Source organism: Eptatretus burgeri, chromosome 3 (assembly GCF_056783735.1).
Source record: "Eptatretus burgeri isolate ZD-2024b chromosome 3, Ebu_testis_v1, whole genome shotgun sequence".
NCBI classification, from domain to species: domain Eukaryota; kingdom Metazoa; phylum Chordata; class Myxini; order Myxiniformes; family Myxinidae; genus Eptatretus; species Eptatretus burgeri.
In genome coordinates this window covers 67,956,375-67,972,201 of record NC_140963.1, presented here as the reverse complement: position 1 = coordinate 67,972,201, position 15,827 = coordinate 67,956,375, and the positions used below count along the sequence as shown (strand labels likewise).

Genomic DNA, 15,827 nt, shown 5'->3' with positions numbered 1-15,827 from the left:
CTTGGGGTCTTACTGGTTCGTGTCACTCTTCTTCTGATTCCTTGCCCCCATTTCGACCTTGCCTCGGACTTCAGACTTGACTTCTGGGACACATCAAACACTACGTCCACCCTCTCGTACCTGGCACCATAGGATTCCAACTTTGGGATGATGTCTTCTTTAGCATAGTCATCAAATATCTTTGAAGTGTGTGGAGGTAGGGCATTGATAAGTGCTGATCCATCAATGATGACTGCATCTCCCCTTGGTTCTCTGTCTGGGATGTTCACTTGTACTTCAAGAATTTCAGCCAGCTGTGACTTCAAATTTTTTTAGTTTTTTTTTTTTCTTCAAATTTTTCTAAATATGGATTTTCAAATGGCCAATCGGGCAGATTTGATCAGAAAGCCCTGCAGAACAGAAATGCCAAATTTGATGCTTGTATCATAATTTGCACGATTTTTCTACTATCTACTACACTATAACAGAGGTCCAAAGTTTTTTTCCGTTTTTCCAACATGGCTGCCACACCGCATGACCTACGACGTCATAATTATCATTAAAACATTCTGCATGATTAGTTGCACCTATGATGAAAATTTCGTCTCAATGCGACAAGCGGTTGTGGAGAAAAACACGAAAGTTCTGTGTGGTGAAACAGACAAACGCACCCAAACACAATACCCTCCCCTTCGTCCAGGGTGATAAGTTCAGTCAAGAGTCTCCATCTCAGAAACTCTTCCACCGCTACCCACACCTCCCAGGCCTAGACACTCGCATGCTAGATATTGGTGAGTCCTGTACGCATTTATTGAAACTGTCCATAATTTATTCATTTAAAACATTTATTTACGTCCTTTATCGATTTATTTAGTTATTATGTCTTCAATATTTATTTACAGGAACTGCATTCACACATTTACTGTCTATACTTTGGTTAGAGTTAGGTTCGGACCAGAAATTTGCACCCAGGAACGCATATTCAATATATAACATTGTGCCTTTGGAAAAATCGTTTTCTATTTCGTTTTTTTTTTTGTTTTACATTCACTTTTTTAGGAGCATCTCGAGCGTAAATCGAGTAGACCCTGTAATTGATTCAATTGCATAATTCAAGCCTGTTCAGGCCTATTCAAAACCTGTTTGTACAAAATTGACAAAAATGGCCGTCACATAATTCTTTAAAAACTTCGATCACTTGGACGTGAAAGCATAAACAAATTGTGAGGAAAACACATAAAAGGTATCATTATTATAGAAGTAGCTTCATGGACAGAAGAAATCACTTTGCATAAAAAAAATTTTTTACCAGGTGTGCCCCTGGATCAAGATACCTTTGAAATTTATTTTTGATGAACTCAAGTTAATTCTGCTGAACTGAAAAAAAAAACAACAAGAAAACAAACAAACAAACAAATAGTCTGCAAAAGTGAATGATGAAAATATAAAGAAGTTTACCCTGATATCAGCGATGAGGTTCTGTGTTGGTGTCTCAATGGGTAACTTCGAGTCGATGACCATTTGGATGGTACTTGCCCAACGTGTTACTTCATTCTGCAACTTTGTGTACAGATGGTACGAGTGCTTTCGGCCATGGACGATAAAACCACAGTACCCTAAAGGAAACAGACATCTGGTTCACACATATAACGTGCATGACAACGGGAATGGTATCATAAAAGTGAACAGGCAGGGGAACTTGCCTGTATCACGAAAGTTTTTCTCATCTGGTTGAACCACTGAGCACAGACTGTTGACCACGAGGCTGCCGAGTTTGGAAGCACCTCTCTCAGAGCTCTTGTAATAGTCCAAAGACACATGCGTTAGTACAAACCATCTCTTTTTGAGCCGCAGAACATTCGTTGATTTCATGGTTCCCTTTCCTGAATTCTTCAGTTCCTTACAAAGCCAACCTGCAAACAGAAGTTGTGATGCTATCATTATAAAGTAATGTATAACATGCACAGTTTCCAAAGTTTCAAATTTATAGAGCTACTTGACTTGACTTATCTGCTTGGATTCGATCTAATTTGCAACTTGATACTTCTCAAAGTTAGGCAGGACACAAAAAATGACTTTTGTGAAGCACTGAATCAAGAAAAAAAAAAATTCTGATCCTGATGGAATGCACACAAAGTGTGTTCAAATGTGTTGGCAAAGGGAATTGAAATCAAGCCATTACCTCTTACAACAAACTCCTGCCCTTCAACGCTCACATCACCCTTGTTGAACTGCAGCAGAGAGATCCAGTGCTGCATTTCTTCTGCTGTGTCAGCGGTGCAATGTAGCACACGGTTGGCTGTGATTATCACAAACGAGTTGGGCCTAAAACAAATGCATCGACATGAAAACTATTGGATGTCGTCTTTGCAAAGTCCTGATATAATACTTTGGGAAAATCTGCATCTTATCAAAGGTCATTCAAAGGTGTGATATATATGTCCAAATAATAGCAATGGCATGACAAGCATCATGCGCATGTGCATCACATCACCTTCAATGCCAGATGGCTTCTGTGGGCACACTCTGGTCTGTTATAAACTGAGATTTACAGCTCACAAACAAAGGATAGTGGAGCTGCTACCATGGGACTGCCAACTTCGGGTACCCCTTGTAGGGACAGAGAGAAATGCTATACCTCGCGCTGTCATTCGCCTTCACGTTACCTCCGTGAAGATCAGTATTAGTACCACGTTACGTCCGGTGCTAATTGCTCTGCAGTGCTTGTACCAACCGCAGGGAAACGACAAGGCCCACAACTACTGGTGATTAGTTCACCTGTGCCAAACATCAGTTGCCTTCTCTTCCTTGTGGATTATACTAGTGGACATCGTTTTCTTTGTGGATACAGGGGTAGAGGTGAGCAGAGTGCCGCAATCTGCCGTTGAACAGAAAAACTGACACGGATATTCATTACATGCCATTAATATCAGTGCTATTGCTACTTTTGGAGAAAGTCTCCTCCAGTTTGATTTGGGTTTACGTCGCTCATTGCCATGGATGTTTACTATTGCCGATACCATGCAATGACACAACTCGATCCAAGGTGTGGATTTTTTTCCTTATTTTCAATCTCCTTGTAGATGACAAACATTGCCCTCTATTGGATGCCTCAACACAGCTTCATGTTCTCGATAAAGCATCCACCATTTCTTCGTTGAATATCATGTGTCTTCCATCCGTTCAGAAAGTACTTCATATGACTTAACATCCACAATGCGCCCATCGGCGACAATCCAGCCCATCAATTACCAGATCACGCCTTACATGGAGACCATGGGACCCCCTTGTTACAACGTGGGATCATCAGATCATTGTCTAGCGGTTGGGCTTCACCGCTGCACATGGCACCCAAAAAGACACTTGGGAATTGGTGTCCTTATGGGGATTACTGGTCCTTAAACAATGTGACTGCTCCAGACCATTACCCCATTCCACACATTCAGGATTTTACTGCTACACTCCATGGTGCTACAATCTTCTCCAAAGTCGATCTCGTTCATGCATACCATCAGATTCCAGTTGATCCAGATGACATATCGAAGACAGAAGTCACCAAGGCTTTCAGCCTGTTCAAATTCCTTTGGATGCCATCGAGTTTACGCAATGTCGCACAAATCTTTCAACGTTTTATCGACCAGATGCTCCGGGGATTTCACTTCTGCTCCGTGGATATACAGTTGACGCTATTCAAATCACCAGTACAACCACAGAAAAACATCAGAAACACTGAAGTCTCTTCTTCACCCATTTGTATGACTTCGGCATCATCATCAATCCCACAAAATGCATATTAGGTGTCCTGAAGTTGAATTTCCTTGGCCACTGTGTTAACTGTTCAGGCATCCATCTGCTCAGGGAGAAGGTGCAGATTATTTGGAATTTCTCGTTACTGTCATCTAGTGTTGTAGCTGCATTTCGAATAAATTGATGGTAAAAATTGATGACGCCAAAAAAAACTGTTGCTTTGCACTGAAGTGACAGTAACGGGAAATTCCAAATAACCTGCACCTTATCCTCGAGCGGACGGATGCCTGAGCAGTTAACATGCCTGAGCAGAGCAGTCGAGGGATGCCTGATCGAGGAAATTCAACGCAAACAGACAGTTTTTGAGCCTCGTCAATTTTTACCATCGATTTATTCAAATGTAGCCACAACGCTGCAGCTGCTGAATGAGTAACTCACAACTGGTGAGCACCCTGAAATGTTCCGATGGTCACAGCCAACCTTGTCAGCCTTCCACACCATCAAAGATGCACTGGCCAACGTCTCACTCCTAATTCATCCGAAGCCAGAAGTGCCAACAAGCCTGAAGTGGTGGTCGGTACGGCCCTTCATCAGTTCATCGATGCCGATTGGCGTCCATTGGCCTTCTTCTCGAAAAAACACTGAAACCAACAGAGTGCAAGTACAGCACCTTCAATTGGGAATTACTTGCTGTAGACCACACCATCAAGCACTTCCGCCACTCCTTAGAGGCCAGGCAATTCTCTGTCCTGACTGACCACAAACCTTTAACTTTCGCTCCATCCACCCATTCGGACTCACTCTCATCACCACCGACATCTTGCAATTTACCACCAACATCCGGCCCATGAAAGGAATCGTGAACGTGGCAGCTGACGCTCTCTCATGCATCAGGGGTATTGGCGTTGTCTTCTACCAATACACTCACGGGTCATCTATTTTAATGGATTTGCAGCAGCATAATGGGAGGACACCGAGCTCCATGGTCAAGTCTAACATCACCTTAGTTAACCATTTTGATATATATATATATATATATATATATATATATATATATATATATATATATATATATATATATATATATATACACATACAGTATATATGGCATTTTTACTGTCCATTCGCTGATGGATTTAATCAAAAGACAACATATTGTACTTCACAAACATTCTGCTCTATTCACTCAATCATTTGCCCGAGTTAATCTTCCATCTGCTCGGAAGTCAGCTCACATCACCTTCAATTGGCCAACCTTGCTGCTTTCTATGGTGTGAGCAAAAATCACTTCCGCTCGGCTGCAAAGCGGAGCTCAGTGTTGGATGCAAAGTTTAAAAAAAAAAAAAAAGCTCGGTGTTGGATGCATTGGTTTGAACCTCTGCTTAAAATGAGTGATGAAAATGAAACATTTTGAAAATTTGAATTTTTATCAGTCAGATTTCAACATCACCATAATGCATAATTATCAAGTTGGTTAAATTTTCTTTATAGAAGAAGATGAGTTGTAATGCAGGCTACCACTGGGTGGCGCTATACAAGACAAATTTGCAGAGAACATCGGCATCTTCCCCCCCCCCTCCCCCACCAAGAACCAATTCCATCCTTTGGGACCATACTCTGTGCAGAGCGTTGGTGCTGCTTAATCAGTCTTCTTGGCTATTGGACACACTCCTGGATGGGTCACCACTCCGACACAGGATAGCAGCATGCTGGCACTCATTTTGTCGACCTCAGAAGGATGACAGGCAGAGTCAACCCCACCTGGTATTAATTCTACAGCCAAGGGAGATTTGATTTCAGGATCCTCAGATCCCAAGCCCACCACCCTAACCATTAAGTCAACACCAGGCATACCATGAACCCCTTCCACCAGCTATTTTATCCAGACAGAAACCAAACCATACATACCACACCCTTAGGCAGCATTTAAAATTTGGTTGGATTTGGTTTGCTAGTTTTATTTTCATTTTTGGAGAATATATAAACAAACAAACAATTAATATATAAATATACAAATTCATTTTTGGAGTATTGATTACCTGTCAGGATTATCTGATGCACATACGGAGTCGATCATCCCCACATCAATTGTGCCCTGTGCATGGGAACACACACACACACACACACACACACACACACACACACACACACACACACACACACACACACACACACACACACACACACACACACACACACAAATAACTTTCCCCTTTGTCTGTATGGATCATTGACAGTGTTGCTGAAACTTATTCTATTCATCTGTCTGCAATGCAACAAAACACACCATTGCATTGTTTGGATTTGCCTGCTCGTCGTGCATCTCACGCAGTTCTTGGTCTGAGGCCCCATTGACACGGGACAGCACATTGAACCAATCGCTGCAACATCCCACAATGTCACACGTTATGACAGCCAAATGATGTAACTTTTAGCAATATATCAGGATCTCGTAAAACTACATTGATACCTGGCATCCTCTGGAGATTCTGCGATAAGATGATATGTTCTATCCTGGGTGACAATATCAATTGCATTTTCCTTGTCGGCATTGTCTACAATCTCTCTGCCAGTGTAGAAACAAAACATACAAAGTTATGTTGGAAGATGTTATACAGAATACAAACGACGCATTATCGAAAATAAATAATAATTCTGCAAGAAAGGGAAACTAAACGGACATGTAAAGGAGTAAAGGAGGGGAGGACAACGAGAATAACATTTGACTCACCTTGCCTCACGGATGTTGATGGATCCCTTGAGCTTGTCCTCACCGTCCGTGTCAAAGTACATCAGCTTCTCTCCTCGAAGGACAAACCAACGGCGTTTCCAGTTTCGACGTGATAATGTAGACATACCACCACCTTTTTTATTCAACCAGCCAGCCTTTAATGCCTCCTGCTTGGCACGGAACCAAAGGAAGGTCTCATCCTTCAGCACACACCAGCGTTTCTTCCAGATGTTCATGAGCCCTCCTGGGACAATGATGGCAAATAACATAACGGTCAAATGTTATGCACTATTTTTAGTTTTCTCTCTCTGGATTTAAGAGTTTAGAATATTTTTTTTTTTTTTAAATCCACCACCCCTTCCACCAGATTAAAAAAAATTCAGGCCAAGGAAACAATACCAGATATTTTTCAGATTTTTCAGATTTCAGAATACATACCACCACAGAATAACGTGCAGGTTTAAACAGTGCTGCAGATCACGGGACACAGTCGGGGTCAGGGTCTGGAAACTAATTTTAAAGTGATTCTTAACCATTGAGAGATAGGGCCAAAAAAAAGATATATCGCACGATATCTCAAAAAAATTGGTGACGGATTCGGATGAAACTTGGTGGGCACGTTGGGTGTGTGACGAGGAAGAATCGATTCAACATTGTTGAAGATCCGGATGCAGATCCGACCCAACAGTGGGATACAAAACAAACTGTTCTGAGTGCCATTTAAGTTGTATTTGTGTTGAGTATGGATGACATCCGACCGATGAAGTTGCGCACACTCCAACAGTGGATTCTTTTTGTCACTGTAACTGCTAAATCCTCCTCTGGGAAATAACTGTAAATCTAAGCAACGGGACTGCTCTCTGACTGATTATATCGATGCTAATGCAAAACAAAAGCATGTGTTAGCAATTATCACAATTGGAAAGGAGTATCCCTTCACCGTTGGCACGATAGTGTATTAAATGATAGGCATTTTATAACAATCGGCTTGGGGTTTTTGTTTAATATGTGCAAGACCTTAATGCCACCCGAGTCTGCTGACCTGCTTTTGTCTATCACCCACGACTGGGAGGGGGTATGGATGTAATCTATGCAAATTGAAAGTGGAAATAGATTTTAGTTAATTGTGAATTTTGAAATACAATTGTATTTTCTTGCCAATTTATTAGTGTTCGAGGTAATTGGCATGACATCACAGATCTTCCTGTGTGAATGCGCACTTACATCAAACCCTTTTGAGCAGCAATGCTGTTGAGTCTTTCTTCCGTTGAGATATTTTAACTGCACAAGTTGTAGGAGTCATAGTCGTAGTAGTAGTAGTAGTAGTAGTAGTAGTGGTGGTGGTAGTAATAGTAGTAGTAGTAGTAGTAGTAGTAGTAGTAGTAGTAGTAGTAGTAGTAGTAGTAGTAGTAGTAGTTCTACGACTACTATGACTAACTCGAGGTTTCATACTTTCACTGCTCAGGTGAGTGGATGTTAATAAATTGCTGCTCATCATTCTGCACAAGTACAGTATTGCCCCCCTGGAGAAGATCATCCATTGGACATTCAAATCCTCACTATAATTCACGGACCGGTGTTTGTGTGTTTGTTTGTCGCGCTACTCCTCCTTCAGTTCTGGGCCAATTACATCCAGACTTGCTATATGGGATCAGCATGACCCCAATCAATGTATCAGGGTGTTTTTATCTTTGCCGGTGGTCTTGAGGGGGATGGGGGTGGGGAGCCGAATTCTCTGTGTGAATGTGTATCGTGAAGCACCACCTCCAGGTGGTGGAGGGTATGACAAGTCCCCACCATTTACAGTGCAGTATTCCTGTCCCCACGTTTTCCAGTACAGGGAGGTGTTTTTTTTTTTCATCCACAGTTTCCATGTCGTGCAACCCACTTCTCTTATTGGTGAGTGAGTATCCTGATGCCTTTGGAAAATAATTCATGCTTTGGGCATGACTTCTTGTGATGTTGCAAATGTAACCTCTTTTTGAAAAGGAAAATGTCATGTTTTGGCCTCTAAACTCTTTTGAAAAGGTGTTTTGGGCTCAAAAATTAATTGTAATATTTGAAAAGGAAAAAAAAAACAAAAAAAAAACAACATTTCGACTCCTCAGAATTCCTTCATTTTGAAAAAAAAAAAAAACCAAGAAGCTTTCACACCTTGGAAGAACTCGGTTCATTTGCGTTGATCGTCAGGCTGGACTGTGTGGTACGTGATTTGGAAATGAAGCCAAATTGGCAAATGGGATGAAAATAATTAATCTGACTCCCAAAGGAAATTTCTTCTGCTTCGTTAGGTCGATGCATATTAACATACAAGACAAGGGTGACTGTCTGCTCATCTGTTACACTGATCGGCTGTGTTAGGGGGCTTAGTGCAATGCGATTAGCTTCTAGAAAGGTTGAATAATGTATCGTGGAGGTTTATTAAAAGCTGATATTCGAAATCTGATTTTATATTTGACGATTGAAAATCATGGCCTAAACAATTATGTCGAAATCTGAAGTGAAATAGGAAAATTTTTTAGGAAAGATCGACTTTTTTCTCACCCGACATGACATGATATGATTAAATAATAGGATCCCCAGAACTGAGATAAAATGGCTCCAAAATTTTTTTTTCACTCTTTCAAAGGTACAGTAATTCCTGTATGTCTGATTTTATTTTACACCATCCAGGAACACCAGAGGAGTGGAGTGGAGTGGAGAGTAGAAGAAAATCATGTAATCACAGTTTATTTATTAACATTGTGTTATTAAGATACAACCGAGGATGGCAGGATAACATTGAGGTATGCAAACTCGCCTCTAAGCTGTCTAACCAGGTTTGAATCCCGGCCCAGCTATAAACTGTCATCCTGGGTTTAAATCCAGGCCCAGTAATAAACTATCATCCTGGGTTTAAATCACGATCGAGTAAAAAACTGTAATCCTGGGTTTAAATCCCGGCTCAGTTATAAACTGTCATCCTGGGTTTAAATCCCTGCCCAGTTATAAACTGTCATCCTGGGTTTAAATCACGACCGAGTTATAAACTGTAATCCTGGGTTTAAATTCCGGCCCAGTTATAAACTGTAATCCTGGGTTTAAATCCAGGCCCAGTAATAAACTATCATCCTGGGTTTAAATCACGATCGAGTAAAAAACTGTAATCCTGGGTTTAAATCCCGGCCCAGTTATAAACTGTCATCCTGGGTTTAAATCCCTGCCCAGTTATAAACTGTCATCCTGGGTTTAAATCACGACCGAGTTATAAACTGTAATCCTGGGTTTAAATTCCGGCCCAGTTATAAACTGTCATCCTGGGTTTAAATCCCGGTCCAGTTATAAAAGTTTCATCGGAATTGTGTGTGTCGTTTCTTGAGAAGAAGGCAAATACCTCTTTTAGGGGGGAAACCCTCCCCCCCATAAACCCATTTAGACCCTGATTTTGTTTTTTTAACAGTGTGAACAATGTTTGGTACATCACGGGTGATGAAGGTTGTGGACAAGTTTCATCGAAATTGTGTTTGTCGTTTAGGAGAAGAAAGCAAATACATATTTTGGGGGGCAACCCCCCATTACACCCCCTTTGACCCCAGTTTTTCTGATGTCATGAACAAACTTTGGTACGTCATGGATGATGAAGGTTGTAGTGAAATTTCATCGGAATTGTGTGCGTGTCATTTATGAGAAGAAAGCAAATACCTCTTTAGGGGGGACAATCCCCCCATCAACTTCCTCTGTAGACCCCCTCAGACCCCGATTTTTTATGCCGTGAACAAACTTTAGTCCATCATGGGTGATGAAAGTTGTGGTCAAGTTTAATTAGAATTGCATGTGTATTTTCTGAGAAGAAAGCAAACACTTTCGCTCACTTTCGCAAAAGAAAGCAAGAAGAAAGCAAAACTGCTCTGCATAAAAAAGGTGCAAAAACAGATCCCTGCAACTACAGACCAATCAGCCTTCCCCCAATCATCAGCAAGGTTATGGAATCCATCATCGCTGCAGACATTGAATCCTTCCTCTTCTCCAAGGGCTTGATTTCTGATCATGAATTTGGTTTCAGACCAGGTCACTCTACCCTGGATATGCTGCTTCTGCTCTCCCAACAATGGATGGAGGTCCTCAATGCTGGACATGAAATCAGAGTCATATCCCGCGACATATCACGTGCTTTTGACACAGTCTGGCACCCTGCCCTGCTCAACAAACTCTCTTCCTATGGTATCCAAGACCATCTCCACTCATGGCTCACAGACTTCCTCTCCTGTCGCAGCCAACGTGTGGTCCTAAATGGAGTTCTTTCATCCCCTCTTCCTTTCCAGGCTGGAGTTACTCAAGGTAGCATTCTGGGCCCTGTTCTTTTTCTGGTTTTCATCAGTGATCTCTCCGACTCTCTGGAAAATCCTCTTTACCTCTTTGCTGATGACTCCATCCTCTGCCGTACCATCTGTCATCCCTCAGACCGGCAAGCAGCAGCTTCTTCGCTCACTGCAGATCTGGATAAAATCACAAACTGGTCCAACACGTGGAACATGTCTTTCAATCCGGACAAATCTCACACTCTCACCATGTCTCTCCAAAAGGCCGTTTAGAACCCCCACCCCCCCCCATCCACTTTCTCAACAAACCTCTGGAAGAAGTCCTTTCATTCAAGCTTCTGGGTCTCACTATCTGCCATGATCTTTCCTGGGAAAGCCACATTTCAAACCTGGCCTCCAAAGCCAGTCGCCGACTGGGAATCCTCAATCATACAAAGTAATTCCTCGGCCCACCTGAGCTCCTGACCACTTACAAAGCTTTTGTCCACAGCCTGATGGAGTACTGCTCTCTCCTCTGGCCTCGTGCTCCTGCCTCCCACCTTTTTCGGCTTCACACTGTGGAAACCAAGGCATTTCGGATCACTGGCATCTCCCGCGCTGAGGCTGAGTCTTTGGGCCTCTCACTCTCTCACCGCAGGCAGGTCGGTGGTCTTTCTGTCTTCTCCATCTCCTCTCCAGTCTCGCCCCCCTGCTCTCTCTGCAATTTGTCCCCACCACATTTCCGCAGGGCGCTCAAGGTCCGCCAACTACCCCTTATGGTAAAACTACCAAAATCACGAAGCACTGCTCACCTTCACTCTTTCATTCCTCTTTTTCCCTGCCTTTGGAATAAACTCACTGACTCTATTCAATCCCATTCTTCCCTCCAGGTCTTCATAACAGCTGTTCACCACCACCTCTTATCTGATGTCATGCATCTTATCACCACCACCCCCTTCCAAATCCTTGATCTTTTCTACCCCCGTTAATCCACCCCAAGCCCACCTCCTTCAAATTCCCTGCTTTCCTTCCTTAAAGTCCCTGTAATGTAATCTTGTATACGCCGTGTTCCCTGTCCCATCCCTCTCCATTCCACAAATCTCCTAATGTTTCTGTTCCTCATGTTTTGTCCTTCCCACTCCCACCCCTCTTGTCTCATGCGCCCCTTGCTGTGCGTTGTGTGTTAGCTCTCATACCAGCTTCGACAAGGTATGCATAAAAAAAAAACTATTTTGGGGGGGTCAACCCCCATAGACCCTCTCAGGACCCGATTTTATTTAATGCTATGAACAAACTTTGTACGTACACAGTGTTTAACGTTGTGGTAAAGTTTCATTGAAATCGTATGTGTAGTTTCAGAGAAGAAGTTGCAAGTATTTGTGGACGGACGGACTGACAACACACCATCCTACAAGCTCCCTGGAACTACATTCCACGTGAGCTCAAAAAAAAGAAAATAACATCCTCATAATCTACAAGTACAAACAACATAATTTACCGATTTAATCTGTTTTGATTTTAAACTTTTCAGCTGTTACACGAAATGGCATGTGCAATAAGTGGAAACTGATCGTGCATGAAGAAGCCTTACCCTTGACAAAAAGGAAACTGTTGAAATACGGAATCCCTGCTACAGAGTAGATGCCATCTCTTCGAGAGGTTGTATCATCATCTTCATCAAAACCAGCATCAAAGTCTTCATCGCTTTCTCCAATCTGTTCCAATATATTGATGATTTACTCAAATGTGAAGATTTCACGTTTTGTTCAGTTTAATACAAGTGACCAGAAAATAGTCACCATTTCACACCTGGAACTCGAACATGCGTTAATGTTCGAATTGTTGGCAATTCATCACTTCTTAGAGACTAGCCAAAGGCATATTTTGAGAAAACATTATCACACCGAACTGACCGAAGCAAACTATGTAACATGAGACAATGGAACTGATGACAGGGATGCTTAAAATATGAAAAGGTAATTTGAAGGAATGCTTCACACGTATTCTTCATTGGAAACTTGAAGAACAGCGACGTCATACGTGACTTATCGCCGACTGACGGAGGACTTGACAGGATTGTGCAGAGGTAGCATACTTACCTTTGACGCTGATCTGTAATGTAAACCTGGATTGGTGCTTTTCAATCATGGCACTGCGTGACAAAGTGTGCCGTTTCCTTGGAAGGCCATTAAGCCGAGTGTCCAATCTGCTGTCATCAGTTGCATGTTGTAAAATATCCCACAAAGATTAGGTGAGTTATCACTGGCACCGTCGTCCACTTTCCAAATTTTTGCTCTAATTTACAGGAGGAATTGCATCATTGGCGCAATGGCAGCCCTTTTTAAAAAATGCCAAATTTGTAACCAATTCCCAGTCCAATATGCTTACGACAGTCTTCTCTGTCTCTGTCGTCGTCCACTACCTGATAGCAGCTTATTAGGTCAGTCAGTCGCTTGTGCTTTCTTCGCCTCAGTTCCTTCACTCACCAAACATGGATCCCAAAGAGATACTGCTCATGAAAGATTGCTCAAGCAGTTTTTGTCTTAAAAGCTCACATCCAAAATCAGTCTCTCACTATCAATTCCCCCCACACCACATAATGTACCATTTCAGACATGAAAGTCTCCCACAGGAAAGTGGTCACCCTTGACACCTGCTTTACAAAAGGATCTCATGGGCATTGGATCTTGTATCCTCAATAAATGTGATTAAAGTTGGTTCCTCCTCTATCCCTGCTTTTTCACCAAGAAATTCACCTGCCGCTCCTTGAGCCTTGACGCAGCGTCTGCACAAATGTTGCGGTTTTTGAAATCAGAGCACCTATCCTGAGGATGAAACAGAACTACCCCAGTGGTGCTGAAAAGCAGTAAATGGCTCAAAAAAGGCGAAAAGGGTTGAAAATCATCCGGAATTAACTTTTTTCGTTGCACAAGTAGCAGAACCAGAAAAGGGTCTTCGGTCGAGCACATCTGGGGTGCGTTCGGTTACCAATCGGATTGCTATCACGTACTAACCAAGCTGTTCCTTAGCGATGGTTTTGATGGAAGCCACTTGGCGAGCACTCTACAATAAACTATTAGCTCTTCCACTCACATCGTCAATGTATACAAAAAGTAAAAATAAAAACTTAGTAACTGAACACACTCCTGCAAGTTTCATTACCAAGCAGCTTGAAGAGTGCTCATCAAGTGGCTTAAGCCCTCGTGAAAGCACCCTAACGAAGCGGTTGATAAGGAATGATACCATGCGATAAGGAATGAACCACACGATAGCAAGCTGATTGGTAATGGAACACCTTAACATGTTAAAATAAAATTCCAAGGCAGAAAAAAGTAATAAAACATGGGAATTCCTCAAGATTTCTTTTGCAGTCGAATCGAAAGCAACAATTGGTTAAGCTCGTGTGACAATAACACCGTGTACTCTTTTTATTGGCCCCTTTGGGCCTAAATATTTGTTTGTGCCAAGTGCCCCCCCCCCCAAAATCTCAATCCACCTCTGTCTACATCTTTTTGCATTTTTACCTCTGCCACCGAAGGTGAAGGAGGATACGTTTTCTTTCTTTCTGTTTGTCTGTCTGTGTACAGGATATCTCAAAAAGTTGTGGACGGATACGGATTAAAATTTGTGGACAGGTTCGATGTGAGACAAGGATGAACTGATTCAATTTTGGTGAAGATCCAGATCCAGATCCAGAACCGACTAAAATAATTTTTTAAGTGATTCTTCACCATTGAGAGATAGGGCCAAAAACGATATAGTACTGTATAGCTTGATATTTCAAAAATGTATTTGGCCCGATATGTTTTCCTGGATCAGGCATTACGTAGCAGAGGTATGCGCTCCACCGAATGCCCTTCTCGCATAAAAATGTTTTTATTACAGTACTTATACGTACTTACATATACATACATACATAATGCTCACCGTTGATTGTCCAATAGAACCATTGTAGGAATAGCGCGACTCGTACTCCGATGGAAGCTGCCTCTTATCGTGCCGCTGGCGAATAGAGATTGTGCCTTCAGTATCAATGAAACTTCCAGATTCATCAAACTCGAGGTCAAATTCCTCCAGGATGGGTGCATCATAGATGGGCTCAGAAATTTCTTCCACATCTTCAGTCAACTGCTCTCCAGCCCCTGTTTTCTGTACTTTATTTAATTCTCCATTTGTTTTACCATTCAAAGGATGCTGATCAACATGTGTGCCCTGCTGCAATATTCTGTTTCTTTCTTCTCCTCCAACAAAACCTTCATCTTCATCATCCACTGCTTGTTGCTTTCTGTCCAACATCTTTTCAGCTGCAGTCATCTCCACAGATGGCTTGGTCTGTCCAAGATCATCCACATCTGATTGGGACTGCTGCACGTGGGACTCACATGGCTCACATTCACCAAAGTCAAGAGTTTCGAGGAAATCCTGTGTTGCCTGGTCAGCTTCTTCTTCCAGACGGCGGATAGCGTCCTCTCTCGCTTGCCATGCCTCTCCTGACTGGCCTTCCACACCAAGCTGCTGAGTGATTTGATCCTCAGCCTCTCTTTGCTGCTGAAGCAATTCTATATCTTTCTCTAGTTTCTCAATAAGCATCAGCTGCGTGGCTTCATCTTCTTGCACATCTTCAATATTCCCAGTCTCTTCAGCTTGTCGTCGCCGCTCTTCTTCCTGTTCCTGCAATTAAAAAGGAAATACTCAATTGTGTATGGATAATACCTTTACTACTTTGTTGCACTAAACGTCAATGGTTAAAATTCGAAACTTACTTTTAAAGTTTTCAGCTCAGCTTCAAGCCTCTCGCGTTCCCTGTTGGATAATAAATGATGACACTGGTGAGTGATCCTTCAAAAGTTTCTCAGTACTTAATGATCTCCTCTATTCTCAGTACCCTGTCATTAACAATTCTTGTACTTACAACTCAGATTTGTTTTCAGAATGTGTTGATGCTCTCATGAACTCCACCAAGAACATAATCAAAATAAAGACAAATTACTGCACCGTCGTCCCAAGAAGGAAGCCAGACATAGCAACGCATGCACGCACACACTATGTACTGGTAGATACTTACAAAAGCTATTTTATTTGAAGTTATAACC

The 15,827-nt window shown here is 42.2% G+C and overlaps 1 protein-coding gene across 1 annotated transcript in view; it reads right to left on the bottom strand.

The window, feature by feature from the left end:
- The window catches only part of LOC147030116 (unconventional myosin-X-like), a 241,191-nt gene that overhangs the window by 54,190 nt on the left and 171,174 nt on the right, over positions 1 to 15,827 (bottom strand). The window contains exons 24-33 of the mRNA XM_085873826.1: positions 15,498 to 15,537; positions 14,662 to 15,405; positions 12,326 to 12,449; positions 6,458 to 6,701; positions 6,197 to 6,292; positions 6,014 to 6,107; positions 5,766 to 5,821; positions 2,162 to 2,304; positions 1,683 to 1,892; positions 1,438 to 1,595 (exon numbers count right to left, since the gene is read on the bottom strand). Coding sequence (XP_085729952.1) covers positions 1,438 to 1,595; positions 1,683 to 1,892; positions 2,162 to 2,304; positions 5,766 to 5,821; positions 6,014 to 6,107; positions 6,197 to 6,292; positions 6,458 to 6,701; positions 12,326 to 12,449; positions 14,662 to 15,405; positions 15,498 to 15,537 — 1,909 coding nt within the window. The remainder of the gene's footprint in view (positions 1 to 1,437; positions 1,596 to 1,682; positions 1,893 to 2,161; positions 2,305 to 5,765; positions 5,822 to 6,013; positions 6,108 to 6,196; positions 6,293 to 6,457; positions 6,702 to 12,325; positions 12,450 to 14,661; positions 15,406 to 15,497; positions 15,538 to 15,827) is intronic.